The sequence below is a fragment of the Leguminivora glycinivorella genome, chromosome 5 (genome assembly GCF_023078275.1).
Source record: "Leguminivora glycinivorella isolate SPB_JAAS2020 chromosome 5, LegGlyc_1.1, whole genome shotgun sequence".
NCBI classification, from domain to species: Eukaryota; Metazoa; Arthropoda; class Insecta; order Lepidoptera; family Tortricidae; genus Leguminivora; species Leguminivora glycinivorella.
In genome coordinates this window covers 6,566,582-6,582,803 of record NC_062975.1, presented here as the reverse complement: position 1 = coordinate 6,582,803, position 16,222 = coordinate 6,566,582, and the positions used below count along the sequence as shown (strand labels likewise).

The 16,222-nt window shown below is 33.2% G+C and overlaps 3 protein-coding genes across 6 annotated transcripts in view; all 3 read right to left on the bottom strand.

The window, feature by feature from the left end:
* Positions 1–1,749: 1,749 nt before the first annotated feature.
* Positions 1,750–5,916, bottom strand: LOC125226269 (probable mediator of RNA polymerase II transcription subunit 19b). Its single transcript, XM_048130199.1, has 5 exons — positions 5,836–5,916; positions 5,412–5,439; positions 3,582–3,710; positions 2,848–2,865; positions 1,750–1,876 (listed from the first exon to the last, which is right to left on the bottom strand). Exons 1-5 carry the CDS (start codon positions 5,911–5,913, stop codon positions 1,845–1,847), a joined length of 285 nt encoding a protein of 94 aa, XP_047986156.1. The 5' UTR covers positions 5,914–5,916; the 3' UTR covers positions 1,750–1,844.
* A 2,977-nt stretch (positions 5,917–8,893) lies between these two features.
* On the bottom strand, positions 8,894–12,294 carry LOC125226264 (protein PIF-like). 2 transcript variants are annotated; one of them, XM_048130194.1, is made up of 5 exons: positions 11,785–12,294; positions 11,350–11,377; positions 10,017–10,646; positions 9,613–9,630; positions 8,894–9,266 (listed from the first exon to the last, which is right to left on the bottom strand). In XM_048130194.1, exons 1-5 carry the CDS (start codon positions 11,827–11,829, stop codon positions 9,238–9,240), a joined length of 750 nt encoding a protein of 249 aa, XP_047986151.1. In that variant the 5' UTR covers positions 11,830–12,294; the 3' UTR covers positions 8,894–9,237. The 2 variants fall into 2 exon arrangements, with proteins under 2 accessions (XP_047986151.1, XP_047986150.1); XM_048130193.1 differs by having other exon boundaries at positions 8,894–9,269; positions 11,785–12,096.
* A 636-nt stretch (positions 12,295–12,930) lies between these two features.
* The window catches only part of LOC125226263 (putative uncharacterized protein DDB_G0292636), a 28,682-nt gene continuing 25,390 nt past the window's right edge, over positions 12,931–16,222 (bottom strand). The window contains exons 2-5 of one of the 3 annotated variants that reach the window (XM_048130192.1): positions 15,541–15,568; positions 14,217–14,840; positions 13,803–13,820; positions 12,931–13,459 (exon numbers count right to left, since the gene is read on the bottom strand). In XM_048130192.1, coding sequence (XP_047986149.1) covers positions 13,428–13,459; positions 13,803–13,820; positions 14,217–14,840; positions 15,541–15,568 — 702 coding nt within the window. In that variant the 3' untranslated portion in view covers positions 12,931–13,427. The remainder of the gene's footprint in view (positions 13,460–13,802; positions 13,821–14,216; positions 14,841–15,540; positions 15,569–16,222) is intronic. The other 2 variants (XM_048130191.1, XM_048130190.1) reach the window with 2 other exon arrangements.

The following is a 16,222-nucleotide window of genomic DNA, read 5'->3' as shown; positions in this document are numbered from 1 at the left end:
CGGGGCAGCCGGAAGGGCAGGTCGAAGAAACAGGGCTCTGGCGCTGCCGCTGCTGTCACTGCAAATTAATAAATACCTAACTAGATCATCTAGACCTGCCGGCTTAGTCGAAATAACAATCGTAGGTCATGACCCCATGACATATCCCCCCTACCCCCCCTCTGGATCCGCGCATGCGATATTGTCGTGTTTGTAAATTTGGCTACGTACCCCGATATGATGAATTTTAAATAAAAAATCAGGAAAAGATATGAATTTGGCATAATTCTAAGGATTGACAAGGCAAAAATATAGGACTACAGGTATAATATTGAGACCGGCCAACGCCATTGATTATTTAGGTAATTAAATTCTAATAAATTAAGGTAAACTGACCTTCATTATCAGCGATGTAGGATAATATCTGAAATAATTAAAAGTTAACTGATTAAATTTTCTTTCTCAATATAAGTAATTACGTATAATAAAATAGTCAAAAAGAAAGGGCGATCTATGTTAATGTGATCTTATGATTAGTTAAATACCTAGTTGATATGTTAGGGTACTTGCACCAACGAAAATGGAGGGTTAACCCACCATTTTATATGGAATTTGACAGCCCACTAACCCTGAGTTAAGTGGTTGGTGCAAGTGGGCCTTAATGAGTTAAGAGTAATTTAATTTAGTTAACTACCTCTGCTGAAAGCGATTGTTCATGTTCTAATTTTTTATGTAAAAAAATCCAGTAAATATTTACCACTATGGATATCGCCAACACGATCACAATTGGATGTCTTCTCATACTGACCCGTTGTTTTGTCTGACAGTGTAGCGTTACAATACTGAGGAATTTATATAGCGATATTTGGACACGGTCGTACCACGCGGAATATCATTAACTATGTCATACAAAAGACTTCATTTGTGGAATATTTTTTTAGTTTTACGGACATAATCATGTTATGTATCTATTCTATTCCAGTAAGCAGGTACCTAATAGTTATTTACGATTCAAGTGAGAAAAGTAGGAAATATTTGAGTAATAAGAAACTTATTGGCCACACGCCACACTACACCATACGAAACTGGATGACCAGGGGCCCGTTTCTCGAAAGGTACAAGCCTTGTATTACAAGTGTGTTTCCATGACAACCCATACGATTTGACAGTTCGCGCACTTGTAATACAAGGCTTGTACCTTTCGAGAAATGCCCGAAATCGTTTTTTTACAAATTAAGTAGGTAGGTACTTAGGCACCATTTTTTGTATAGCACAGCCATGCCACAACCATGCATTTGATTTGTCTTGATTTTTAATATTATTATGAGAATTAAGAGTTGTATCCTATAAAGGCACGGAACCTTCCATTATGCTTGGTTTGATGTTTGATCATTTTGATTGATATGCACTTGGTCGGTTTCCAAGATTTTTATATTGCCATTCTTAAGTAGCTGTCGGTTTGCATTTGTATTAATCAGGATTTTAGGATATCCCAAAAGGCACTCACCATCATTAATTAATAATTAGTTTAATTACCCCTTTTGTTCTAACTAATCATCAAACGTTACATAGCGTCACTACTTTAAAAAAAACTTGTATCTTCGTCTGTCAATGAAAAGAAAATTGTAGTAAGTATGTATGGAATGCATATACTTACTGCGTTTTAACTTTGAGGAGCAGCGTGAGATACGAGATTTTTTCAAAGCAGTGACGATAGGTAGATTTGTACGCATTGGGATTTACTTGAGGGGAAAAACAAAAAACAGAATGTTTAACATATATTCGTATGATAAAATTTAATAATTCGTATACATAAATAAGTACATTTTACAGTATCTTTGATTTCTGGGCTTCGCAATCATCCTTTAACGTGAAAAGATCTTCTTCATAATGTCTTCTGTAAAAGAATTAAATAGTACATAACGATACCAGTGCGGAAAAAAGAAGCCCGAAACGAGTGGCGATACATTAAGAACGACCGAAGAGAGTGTTTTGAATCGATACGAGTTACGAATTTCTTTTCGCACGTGTATCAGTACGACGTTTTTCAGTACTGAATTTTCGACCACAAGAAATAAACCACTTCTCTCACTAGTAGAAGTGGTTTATTATAGGTCAGGTTGAAACTTCAGAGGGCCATCTGTACTGGAAAACGTCGTACGATACACGTGCGAAAATAAATTCGAAACTTCCTTCGGTCGTGCTCGTGTTTTAATTTATCGCCATTCGTTTCGAACTTCTTTTTTTACGCACTTGTATTGTAATGTAGGTATTATACTAGTTTAAACCTCTATTTGACCCTGTCACACTCACACACGTCACATTTGTTAATATTGAATATGTGTAATTAGGTACATGTGGAAAAATATACTATTAAGTAAGTACCTGTAGTTAATTAAAACATATGCGTATGTTTGCTATTAAGTTACGTTATTGCATAGGTATACATTGTATACCTAAGAACCTATTCTTCAATTCAACTACCTTTGAATACAATTGAATATACACATACTGCTGCGTAGGTATTATGTTGAAGTAAATTATACTTTATAACGTTATAGCTTAGTTTTTAACCCCCGACGCAAAAACGATATGTAGGTAAGTTTGACGTGTCTGTCTGTGTTCCCGAACGGATGAACCGAATTAATTTTTGTTTGAATGCTGAATTAGTCGGGAGTCTAGGTTTCATGGAGATCAGTTCACTAGCTCGGAGGCTTTTTTCAAAATTTTATTTTGTGGTTAGTTTATTGCATTTAGATATCTTATTGAGAAATACAAATTATATTAGGAGGCAATTGTCTAAAATTGGTATCCATTCGCACAAAGAAGGTGTAAAATAATAAAGAAAAAACTTTACAATTTACTTACCAATATCTTTCTTGATTTCTGAAACAATAGATGCGAAATTAGATAAAAAACTTAAATGAGGCTCTACTAAATCTACGTGCTAAAATAAAACCCACGGGTAGTAAGTATTAGAAACTTGTTATAATCAGACCCATCAGCTACAGATACCACCAACTCATTAAATTTAAGTAATTAAAGGAAAAATGGAAAAATTCACTCCTCCGGCAGAACTCGAACCTGCGACTTTGCCGGAGCCATCGCTCTCACCAACTGAGCCACGGAGGCCTGCTGGATATGTGTGAATTTATCCATGCCGTCCCTCACTTCTTAAACGCCTTAGGGTGGCGGTCTTTATTAAGGCCTTAAAATATCAATAATTGCCAGCAGCCTGCAAGTTGATCATCTTGAAAATGTAGGTAAGTATAGGTACCTACTTTTTTATTAACTGTAGAAACAGGAGGCCGATTTTGAATCTCGGCCATTCGATTTCGTGAAATTAGTTCAATAATATCTCCACTACTAGCGATTTAAATTCTACTAACAGAAATCGAAAACGAGTGGTCATTGCCACTAGTTTTAAAAATACTAGCCGTCCTTTTTCAAAAATAGCATTGCGACGTTTTCTACAGACTTCCGAACGGCGAATTCGTGCGTTCCAAATTCAAAAATCGATCCCTAGATCGCGAATACTGTACATTTTCCATCTTTCATCAACTTGTAGCTTTTCCCTGCGTATATTTTATCGTCATCTTTACCTTTTTTCTTATCTTTTTTCTTTTTCTTTTTCTTATCCTTATCCTTGTCCTTATCCTTATCCTTAACTTTATCGCCTTTTTTCTCATGATGATGAGGATATTTGTAATCACCGCATGGTGCAGCTGTTACTGGAATGAAATAATAATAGGTACAGTACGAGTAATTTATTGCAAATTCATAGGTACATAAAGTTATTACAGTATTCATTTTGTGGACAGCTATGAACCCTGTAAGGGCACTGCATATTTGTATCCTTATCCTTATTGCTAGCTTACTATCTAAATTCTAATTAGTAAACTTATTAGTCTTATTACTAGATAGATCTTTATTTATAATAACTATATAAATTACAGTAATATTTATGAGATCTCTTTTAAATTTAATGTAGTTTAACTTTCAAAAAACTCTTGCGTATTATAAAAGGTGTTTTCTAATAAATATTTAGTTAGTTTTTTGGTGAATACTTTGTCTAATTTTTCATTTTTTATTTCTATGGGAAGTTTATTGTAGATCTTAATGCACATAATATATGGACTGGAGCTATGGATGTTTAAATTTGAAAATGGGACGGGAATAATTATTTCTAGGGCGTAGATGTGAGATACTCGGATCTTTTGGTACTGGAAACAAATTATTATTTTTCCTTTTAAATTTACATATTTCGAGTATGTATAGAGAGGTCAGTGTTAGTAAGTATGTTAAGTTTGAAAAAATGGGGTCTGCAGCTATCTGTTTGTTTTAAATTGGTTAGGATTTTTATGCATCTCTTTTGTAAGATAAATAGATCGTGAATTTTTGTGCTGTTGCCCCACAAAACTATGCCGTATCGGAGCCAGGAGTAGTAGTAGTATGCAGATAAAGCAGTTTTAAAATCTGCATGTTTTTTTACTTCTCTCAGAGCGTATGTAAAAGAGGACAGTTTAGATGTAATCTTTTGGATATGAAGTTTCCAGTTTACGTTTGTGTCTATTTCAAGGCCCAGCAGATAAGAGGAATTTACAAAGTACAGGATTTGATTATTGTATTCATAGTTGATGGTTATGCTACGTTTTTGGTGCGGCTTAAATTGCATAATTTTTGTTTTTCCTATGTTTAATTCAAGGTTATGGAAATTTAACCAATCAACGACTTTACTGAGGGTGTCGCCCAAAAGCGTCTCTAAATTTTTTTCATGTGCAGAGTGTGGAAAAACTATGGAAATGTCATCTGCGAATAGGATACTGCTATGGTTTATTACTTTGGGAAGATCGTTGATGTAAATTAGGAATACATTACGATACAAGTGCGTAAAAAAGGAAGTTCAAAACGAGTTACGAATTTTCTTTTCGTACGTGTATCGTACGACGTTTTTCAGTACAGATGGCAATCCGAAATTATAATGAACCACTTCTCACACTAGAGCGTAAAAAAACACCATCTGTAGACCGATATACAATTTTGTTATCATCTTTTTAAATGGAATAGGTATAAACAGATACAGTATAAATAGATGTCAAAGGTCTTAGTTTTACTCATGTGTGGTAGTGTTAACTACCTCTAGTTTATTCAAAAGTAAGTAATAACTAATCAAACCATAGAACAAACGAATTCAACGCGCGTTTATAGAACGTGTCGTTGATTTCCATCTAAATATTCTATATGTTAACTAAGTTAACTTCTAGTAACAGGGTAAGAAAATCGTTTATTGAAAACCATGGTTCAAAGTTGTTTATACATGTACTAAGTGCCTAAATAAATAAAAAAGACTGATGAAAGTGATGAACATGCTCATATACTCAGAGCAAATTCATCTATGCTCCTATAATTTAAAACATTTATGAACTACTAACCTTCATTGTCAGCTACGTAAGTTAATATCTGTAAAGAAAGTAACATATAATACAAAAACCAATTTTAATAATAGTTCATACAACGGTGAGTAAGATAAAACTATTGTTAAAAGGCAATGGGAAGTCTTTCAATAAGGTACTAACACTACTGACGCGGTGACGCCCACGTTTTAAAATTCTCATTCATACTTTTCGTAAATGTGAATGAGCTTAAATTATGTGTCAATATTTATTAGCACCATAAACAAAAACAGCAAGATGATATTAAAACGTGAAAAAAAAAACAATGGACCATCTTAGACGCCGACATCTTAGCTAGAAAATCACCGCTGGTTGAACCTACGACATTTTGAAACAATTAACTAGAACAAACTGGCGATAAATAAACAGTAAAATACGTCATTGAAGTTATTATGATATTTACCACAATAAAAACTATCAGGAGCAGCCACACCGACTGTTGCCTCATGTTAGCGTGTGTCGAAAGTCTGAATACTTGCATTCCAGTCGCCCTATTTATACAGCAGAATTGTACGGTATGCATGAAAAACTATGCAAAATAATTATATTATTTGTTTTTCAAACAAATCTAGTGAAATGACAAAGCGTGGCGCGTTTATTGGCCGATTTTGTGATTTCACTTGACAGAATCAGGGTTTTGGTCAAATACAGTGAAACCTGGTTAAGTGGGACCTGGATAAGTGAGAAACCTCTTTAGCTGGGACCTAAGGTGCGGTCCCGATACTTTCGCACCGATTTACCTCTGTTAGTGAGACAAAACAGACCTTTATAACTGAGATTAGCCTTTTCTATTTTATTGTCACATTTCCCTCTATTAGTAAGACAGAGAGTGTATCTTACCTCTGTTACTGAGACTATATTTGAAATGGATATTCAGTTAATTGTTTGTTAAGAATTTTATAAGAAGTTACCTCTGTATCTGAGATACAGTCAATCTATGACCTCCGTAACTTGGACTTTATTGAAAATCAATTTCCATATTTTTTATAATTCTTAAACCTATCTATTACCTACGCGATTGATTCTTTGTGTTTAGGTGAGTTTAACGGTTTTCTTGGTTATTTTAATTAATACTAAAAATTATTAAAACTAAAATCTCGATAAGTAACATAAAAAATAAAAAAAAAACTTTTATTAAAATATAAAAGTTTTAAGACACAATGATGTTAGAATTTTATTGCATAAAAAACCGGCCAAGAGCGTGTCGGGCCACGCTCAGTGTAGGGTTCCGTAGTTTTCAGTATTTTTCTCAAAAACTACTGAACCTATCAAGTTCAAAACAATTTTCCTAGAAAGTTTTCATAAAGATCTACTATTGTGATTTTTTTCATATTTTTTGAACATAGGGTTCAAAAGTTAGAGGGGGGGGGGACGCACTTTTTTTTCCTTTAGAAGCGATTATTTCAGAAAATATTGATATTATCAAAAAACGATCTTAGTAAACCCTTCTTCATTTTTAAATACCTATCCAACAATATATCACACGTTGGGGTTGGAATGAAAAAAAATATCCGCCCCCACTTTACATGTAGGGGGGGTACCCTAATAAAACATTTTTTTCATTTTTTATTTTTGCACTTTGTTGGCGTGATTGATATACATATTGGTACCAAATTTCAGCTTTCTAGTGCTTACAGTTACTGAGATTATCCGCGGACGGACGGACGGACGGACGGACGGACGGACGGACGGACGGACGGACAGACAGACATGGCGAAACTATAAGGGTTCCTAGTTGACTACGGAACCCTAAAAACAAGGCTTATGTACCTACCTTTTCTTTTAGTATACAACTAATAATAACTATAAGCAAAACACCTTATTTATCACCTCTATAACTGATATATTCCCTATTTTGGCCTCTATTAGTGATACCCTCTATAAATGAGACAAACATTTTATTATACCTGTCTAACTGAGACCCTGAATAAGTGGAATACCTCTTTAAGTGAGATATTTTTTCTCGTCCCTTGAAGTCTTACTTATCAACTGAAACTTTCTGGAAAAATGATGAAATGGATTCGTAATTTTATCATCCTGCCTGATTTAATCATGTCCTTAAAGATTTGTTCAAATCTCTGTTTAGGCCATTTCCCTGCGACACTGACATTTCATAGGAAACTTCTTTCTGGCATAGGCCATTTATCGGATCCGTGGGATCCGAATTATATTAGATGTAGCGTGAAAGCACGAGTAGCCTTAAATCGTAATTTCTATGTTCAACGCAGTCTTAAATATGATCTCCAGAATGATTAGTGTCTCAATCTTATGATATTTTTAGGGTTCCGTACCTCAAAAAGGAAAAACGGAACCCTAGGATCACTCGTGGGTCTGTCTGTCCGTCTGCCACAGCCAATTTTCTCCGAAACTACCGAACCGATTAACTTGAAATTTGGCACACATGTAAACCTGTGACCCAAAGACGGGCATGTAATTTAAATTAAGAAAATTCAATTACCTCTATAGGGGCCACTATTGGGGGGTAAAAGTGAAAATTAAAAATCAAAGTTTCTAGAACTATATTGTGTTATATATCGGAACGTAGAACGGAACGTAGGGCGTTGGCTGTTCGATGCAACATGCTGGTGCGCAGGTTTGCAAAGTGTAGTAATGAAGTCAAGATCACATTATTTAAATCTTATTGTCAATCTTTCTATACTTGCAGCCTGTAGGCCAGTTTTACGCAGCGAGCATAAACCACCCTGCGTGTTCAAAATAATAATGCGTTTAGGTTAGGATACTGATGGGCCTCCCTCGGTACTGCAGCGCTTCTGGGATGTTCGCGGATGCCCATACGGACGACTTTTACGCTATCATGCGTAAAAGAGCGGCTTCTCAGTGGTATCGATCGATTACAGGGTGGTACCAACGGTCTCCTGAACGCATTATATTAATAGTCTCCCGGATGGATAGCCCTCTCATGAGACGCTGGAACAACCTCCATGAGCAAATTAATATAATTCAATAAAATAATGTAAAATAAATTTAAGTATGTAATGTAATTTATTATTGTAGAGTTTAATTTATATTGTAATTTAATTTAATTTATTTTTGGTATTATTGTGACTAATATAGAGTAATCCTAGTTTTTAAGTTTACTAACAACTCTATGGGATTACGTCTGAAATATTGTTTTTTCATTTCATTTCATTTCATTTCATATCAAATGAAAGTAATCAGGATTTTAGGATATCCCAAGGAGAAGGAACTTACCACCATAACTTTCCCCTTCACTCACTCCCCACTCCCCTATAACCAATCATCATACCTGCCCCCGTAGCCGAATGGTATCTCTGGCAGTCTGGCTCTGTCGCGCCAATACGCAAGAGCGATAGAGATAGATTGCATATTTCTGCGGCGTTTAGCGTCGCAGAAATGCCATTCGGCTACGGGGCCTGACATACCCAACGTGCAACCGGATAAGGTACTAGGGGAAGAAATAAAAATATTTTTTTAAGATATTCGTGTTAAAAAAACTTTTATCAAAATGGTATATTTTACAGTAATTCGATGTTTGTGTAATGTATGTGGGTAGATTTAGGTTTCTACAATAGAGGGTAGATTTCTCACATTGTTTGTCGATGGATTAAACGTAATACTGAACGGACGTGTTTTTGTGATCTCCTCATATCCTGGATTCCTAGACCCTCGTCAGAAACTCTTCAGTGGCGACGAGAACAATTGGACATCAGTGCATTTTTTGATAAGTGTTTAGTTTGTGACAAACAATGTGAGAAATCTACCCTCTATTGTAGAAACCTAAATCTACCCACATACATTAAAGTTTGGGCTTCGCAATCGTCGTTTACCGCGAAAATATCTGCTCCAAAATATCTGCTGTAAAAGAAAAATATTGTTTATATCTCTATTTGACCCTTCCACATTAAATTTGTTAATATTGACCTACCTATCTAAGTATACAATACAATACGTACATAGTAATTATAGTAAAGAAAATCTTTATTTACATGAACGTATTTCATTTACATACCTAATTAGTAATTATTGTATAATAATCTAAGACATATGTAGTTAAATAACTAAATTAGTAAATTCACGTAGTTACAGCTATGTATTTTTAAAATATAAGTAATATTGGGAGGCAATTGTCTAAAATCGATAGCCATCCACACAAAGATGGCGTAAAATATATATAAAAAAAACTTTATAATGTAATTACCAATATCTTTGATGATTTCTGAAACAATAAATGCGAAATTAGATAAAGAAACGTAAATTAGGGTCTAGGAGGTAAAATAAAAACCATCTAGTAGTAGAAAGTTATGATCAGACCTATCAACTCAAAATTTAATGGTCTTTATTAAGGTTTAAGGCCTTAGGGCCGGTTGCATCAAACCGTCTGCCACCGTTAAAGCATTTGTAAAATTTTATTGTCTGGGAAGTTCTATAGACGTCTGCTGCGTGACGATGATGTGCCTGTCAAATGTGGTTGATGCAACTAATTTGATCTACCTAACCAAAACCATCAATAATTGCCAGCAGCCTGCAAATAAATCTTGAAAATGTATACTTTTTTATTAACTGTACCTAAGTAGAAACAGGTCGTGAATGTGAATACTGTACCTTTTCCATCCTGCATCAACTTGTCGTCTTTTTCCTTTATTTTATCCTCACCTTTCTTCTTTTTCTTATCTTTATCCTTCTTATCATCTTTATCATCATCTTTGTTATCATCTTTATCATCGTCTTTATCTTTATCACCTTTTTTCTTATGTTTGTTAGGCTTATGTTTTTTTGGCTTTTCATCTTCGTCGTCATCATCATCCTTTCCTTTCTTTTTATTTTTCTTGTCTTTATCCTTGTCCTTATCCTTATGTTTATTCTTGTCCTTATCCGGATCATCTTTATCATCATCTTTATCTTTATCACCTTTTTTCTTATGTTTGTTAGGCTTGTGTTTTTTTGGCTTTTCATCTTCGTCGTCATCATCATCCTTACCTTTCTTTTTATCTTTCTTATTCTTCTTATCTTTATCCTTGTCCTTATCCTTATCTTTATTCTTGTCCTTATCCTGATCATCTTTATCATCATCGTCATCATCATCTTTATCACCTTTTTTCTTATGTTTCTTAGGCTTGTGTTTTTTAGGCTTCTCGTCTTCGTCGTCGTCATCATCGTCATCATCATCATCGTGTTTGGGCCGATGACGGCGATGACGATGATGGTGGTCGTGATCGCATGGTGCTGCTGTTACTGGAATTACATAACATTATTATTGATGAGAATTTCATAGTTTTGCACACGTTATAGTACGTTTTCACATTATTCGATCCGATATCGAATGTAGGACCGATATTCCATACATTTAAGAAGCCATCTTTGATTATTGCCTTTGAAATCCTTCCTACATCCGATATCGGATCGGATAATGTGAAAACGCACTCAGGTGATGATGGTCAATAAATACGATATATTTTCTACTTATTTCCAAAAAACGTGAATAGTTCTGATTCTGACACAAAATCTAACATAAAAAAAAAAACAGAATATTTTCGAAAGTTGTTTGCTTATAGGCAATTTCTTTAGATCTTACATACCTACCTACTTATATAATTATTTTTTATAGTGTATCGCTTGTATGTAAATTAAAATTTACTGAGGTTACACCAAAATAATTTTGAAGCAGAAGGTGTATAATTGCCTAATTAATTAGAATTTAATATACATGACATACATATTTAGTTAAGAATTTCCTATATCAGGATTACCAGCAATAAAAATACAAATTTTGATCAAAAACTTATGACTAAATGAATTCGTAACAATAACTAACTAAGTCAATTCATAAATTAACCTATGTATCTGAACTATATATCAAATAAAATAAGGTGCCAAAACAAATAAAAATAGACTGACTAAAAACATTCTCATTACAGTTTTTAAAAGAACTACTAACCTTCATTGTCAGGTACGTAAGTTAACACCTGTAAATAAAGTAACTTATTAATACAAAAATATTTTTTTTTATAATTCATACATAGGTGAGTAAGATAAAATTATTAAGTGGCAAGACGAAGACTTATTTTAAGTAAGAAACTGACGTTCAAGTGGGCCTGGCTCTTGCTTTTCCACTTTCAAAGTTAGATAAACTTTTGTAAGTGCGAATGAGCTTAAATTATGAATGCTTATTAGCTTTATGTTATAAACAAAACTGCAAAAGTATATTAAACGTGAAAAAAAAAACAATGGACCATCTTAAGCGGTACCTTAGCTAGTAAAAACATGCACTTGGTGAACCTACGGCATTTTGAAACAATGAACTAGGACAACAAACTTGCGATAAATAAACAGTCTGCAAAATACGTCATCGAAGTTATTAAATTATATTTACCACAATAAAAACTGTCAGGAGCAGCCACACCGATAGTTGCCTCATGTTAGCGTCTATAGAAAGTCTGAATGCAAGTCCATTTATTAGTCATATTTATATAACAGAATTGTAAGGCAAGCATGAAAAGTTTTGCATAAAAAAATATGTACATAAAGTAAAATTATGTTTTCTATAATTTGTATTCGTTATCTGTCATGATTGTTTTACCGGATGAACAAATTAATATGTGTTGCCTATTTATAATATTGTCTGAATAACTTTTGTACCATATTTCAAGCAAAAAAAAAACATTTCAGTTTTATTTCATTTCATTTTATTTAATTTAATTTCATTTCATTTCATTAACTAGGTACTATCGTAGGGTTGTCATATCAAAATTAAAATAACTGGACATCACTATTTATTTTGGACGACCATTTCATCAATGGAGCTAGTATTTTACCATACTCCAAACTTTTAGCTAGTTTCCAGTGCTAATATCTGAGTGTTATAAAAAGCCTGGTGGAAAATTAGTAGTAGTGGAGAATAAGTAATATGTATCAGTAAAATTAATAGTTAAATAATACTTAGGTATATCATTATCAACCTCATGCTTAAGTAAAAGATTTATTACCATTTACTTACACTCATGCTTGGCTTATCAAGAAATAATTTGAGGAATAAAAGGTATTAACTAGTTTATTATAATAATTTCTTAATTAGTCATCAAAAATAAATAATCTAGAAACAGACTATGTTCTCGTTAAGTGTGTAAATTTTGAATAGTCAAGATCGATTCGACAATTCAACATCATAATAAATAATATTTTTTTTGAGAAAAAAAAAACCGCCGCTTTTGGGGTTCTGGTGAAAGGTACTTGCGAATGTATGATTATGTGGAAATGTGTAGGTATATTTCAAAACTGCTTTTACTGTAGACTTTTGCTTTGATTATTTGATGGAAACACAAATGAATATATGTATACCGTTAAGGTTTGAAGTGTTTCCTCAATTCCTCATGAATCCGATATCAGATCATAAGAAATCGAGCTTGACAACATTTGAAAACTCAATATGTAAGCATAACAAAGAGAACAAATCTCCTAACAAATAATTATGTGGTAGGTATTTATTATTGTAGAGTTTAATTTATATTGTAATTTAATTTAATTTATTTTTGGTATTATTGTGACTAATATAGAGTAGGGATAGTTTTTAAGTTTACTAACAACTCTATGGAATTACGTCTGAAATATTGTTTTTTCATTTCATTTTCATTTCATATAATTTCATATCAAATGAAAGTAATCAGGATTTTAGGATATCCCAAGGAGAAGGAACTTACCACCATAAATTTCCCCTTCACTCCCCCACTCCCCTATAACCAATCATCATACCTGCCCCCGTAGCCGAATGGTATCTCTGGCAGTCTGGCTCTGTCGCGCCAATACGCAAGAGCGATAGAGATAGATTGCATATTTCTGCGGCGTTTAGCGTCGCAGAAATGCCATTCGGCTACGGGGCCTGACATACCCAACGTGCAACCGGATAAGGTACTAGGGGAAGAAATAAAAATATTTTTTTAAGATATTCGTGTTAAAAAAAACTTTTATCAAAATGGTATATTTTACAGTAATTCGATGTTTGGGCTTCGCAATCGTCGTTTACCGCGAAAATATCTGCTCCAAAATATCTGCTGTAAAAGAAAAATATTGTTTATATCTCTATTTGACCCTTCCACATTAAATTTGTTAATATTGACCTACCTATCTAAGTATACAATACAATACGTACATAGTAATTATAGTAAAGAAAATCTTTATTTACATGAACATATTTCATTTACATACCTAATTAGTAATTATTGTATAATAATCTAAGACATATGTAGTTAAATAACTAAATTAGTAAATTTACGTAGTTACAGCTATGTATTTTTAAAATATAAGTAATATTGGGAGGCAATTGTCTAAAATCGATAGCCATCCACACAAAGATGGCGTAAAATATATATAAAAAAAACTTTATAATGTAATTACCAATATCTTTGATGATTTCTGAAACAATAAATGCGAAATTAGATAAAGAAACGTAAATTAGGGTCTAGGAGGTAAAATAAAAACCACCTAGTAGTAGAAAGTTATGATCAGACCTATCAACTCAAAATTTAATGGTCTTTATTATGGTTAGGCCTTAGGGCCGGTTGCACCGTTATCAATCATCAAACCGTCTGCCACCGTTAAAGCATTTGTAAAATTTTATTGTCTGGGAAGTTCTATAGACGTCTGCTGCGTGACGATGATGTGCCTGTCAAATGTGGTTGATGCAACTAATTTGATCTACCTAACCAAAACCATCAATAATTGCCAGCAGCCTGCAAATAAATCTTGAAAATGTATACTTTTTATTATTAACTGTAAGTAGAAACAGGTCGTGAGACGTGAATACTGTACCTTTTCCATCTTGCATCAACTTGTCGCTTTTTTCCTTTTCTTTATCCTCACCTTTCTTCTTTTTCTTATCTTTATCCTTCTTATCATCTTTATCATCATCTTTGTTATCATCTTTATCATCGTCTTTATCTTTATCACCTTTTTTCTTATGTTTGTTAGGCTTATGTTTTTTTGGCTTTTCATCTTCGTCGTCATCATCATCCTTTCCTTTCTTTTTATTTTTCTTATCTTTATCCTTGTCCTTATCCTTATCTTTATTCTTGTCCTTATCCGGATCATCTTTATCTTTATCACCTTTTTTCTTATGTTTGTTAGGTTTGTGTTTTTTTGGCTTTTTATCTTCGTCGCCATCATCATCCTTACCTTTCTTTTTATCTTTCTTATTCTTCTTATCTTTATCCTTGTCCTTATCCTTATCTTTATTCTTGTCCTTATCCTGATCATCTTTATCATCATCGTCATCATCATCTTTATCTTTATCACCTTTTTTCTTATGTTTCTTAGGCTTGTGTTTTTTAGGCTTTTCGTCTTCGTCATCGTCATCATCGTCATCATCATCATCGTGTTTGGGCCGATGACGGCGATGACGATGATGGTGGTCGTGATCGCTTGGTGCTGCTGTTACTGGAATTACATAACATTATTATTGATGAGAATTTCATAGTGTTGCACACGTTAGTGCGTTTCACATTATCCGATCCGATATCGAATGTAGGACCGATATTCCATACATTTAAGAAGCCATCTTTGATTATTGCCTTTGAAATCCTTCCTACATCCGATATCGGATCGGATAATGTTAAAACGCACTCAGGTGATGATGGTCAATAAATACGATATATTTTTCTACTTATTTCCAGAAAACGTGAATAATTCTGATTCTGAGACAAAATCTAACATAAAAAAAAACAGAATATTTTCGAAAGTTGTTTGCTTATAGGCAATTTCTTTAGATCTTACATACCTACCTACTTATATAATTATTTTTTTATAGTGTATCGCTTGTATGTAAATTAAAATTTACTGAGGTTACACCAAAATAATTTTGAAGTGGAAGGTGTATAATTGCCTAATTAATTAGAATTTAATATACATGACATACATATTTAATTAAGAATTTCCTATATCAGGATTACCAGTAATAAAAATACAAATTTTGATCAAAAACTTATGACTAAATGAATTCGTAACAATAAATAACTAAGTCAATTCATAAATTAACCTATGTATCTGAACTATATATCAAATAAAATAAGGTGCCAAAACAAATAAAAATAGACTGACTAAAAACATTCTCATTACAGTTTTTAAAAGAACTACTAACCTTCATTGTCAGGTACGTAAGTTAACACCTGTAAATAAAGTAACTTATTAATACAAAAATATTTTTTTTTATAATTCATACATAGGTGAGTAAGATAAAATTGTTAAGAGGCAAGACGAAGACTTATTTTAAGCATAGAGGAATAAGTAAGGGAAGAGTTGTAACTCCATACATCAGTAAATGCGAGTTATTTGTAGTGACATCTATCGTCATTCACTCGTCAATCACGCGCCAACTAGCGTAAATTATCTATGCTACTTTCAATAGATGTCACGACGAACAAAAAGTCTATTGCTCAACAATTTTTAGCTAATATTACAATAGTATTAATCAGTACTTTGCTTTCAATTACTTCACTTATAATATAAGGTATAAACGTTTTAATATTACATTTTTGGCAAGTGTCGGCCTAGTGTCGAGTAGCAGTACTGATAATTTATGCTAGTTGCGTGATTTTGACCATTTACTTTCAACTCTTCCCTTCCTTAAGTTTTTAGATAAGTGGGCCTGGCTCTTGCTTTTCCACTTTCAAAGTTAGATAAACTTTTGTAAGTGCGAATGAGCTTAAATTATGTGTCCATGTTTATTAGCTTTATGTTATAAACAAAACTGCAAAAGTATATTAAACGTGAAAAAAAAAAATGGTCTTAAGCGGTACCTTAGCTAGTAAAAATATGCACTT

What these genes read in the sequence shown, in the direction of transcription:
- LOC125226269 (XM_048130199.1), bottom strand. Translation starts at nt 5,913, where the DNA reads ATGCAAGTATTCAGACTTTCGACACACGCTAACATGAGGCAACAGTCG. An exon ending in TCCTGATAGTTTTTATTGTG is followed by an intron (nt 5,440 to 5,835) that starts GTAAATATCATA and finishes CTTTCTTTACAG; the next exon opens with ATATTAACTTACGTAGCTGA. An exon ending in TTACGTAGCTGACAATGAAG is followed by an intron (nt 3,711 to 5,411) that starts GTTAGTAGTTCA and finishes ATTTCATTCCAG; the next exon opens with TAACAGCTGCACCATGCGGT.
- LOC125226264 (XM_048130193.1), bottom strand. Translation starts at nt 11,829, where the DNA reads ATGAGGCAACTATCGGTGTGGCTGCTCCTGACAGTTTTTATTGTG. An exon ending in TCCTGACAGTTTTTATTGTG is followed by an intron (nt 11,378 to 11,784) that starts GTAAATATAATT and finishes CTTTATTTACAG; the next exon opens with GTGTTAACTTACGTACCTGA. An exon ending in TTACGTACCTGACAATGAAG is followed by an intron (nt 10,647 to 11,349) that starts GTTAGTAGTTCT and finishes ATGTAATTCCAG; the next exon opens with TAACAGCAGCACCATGCGAT.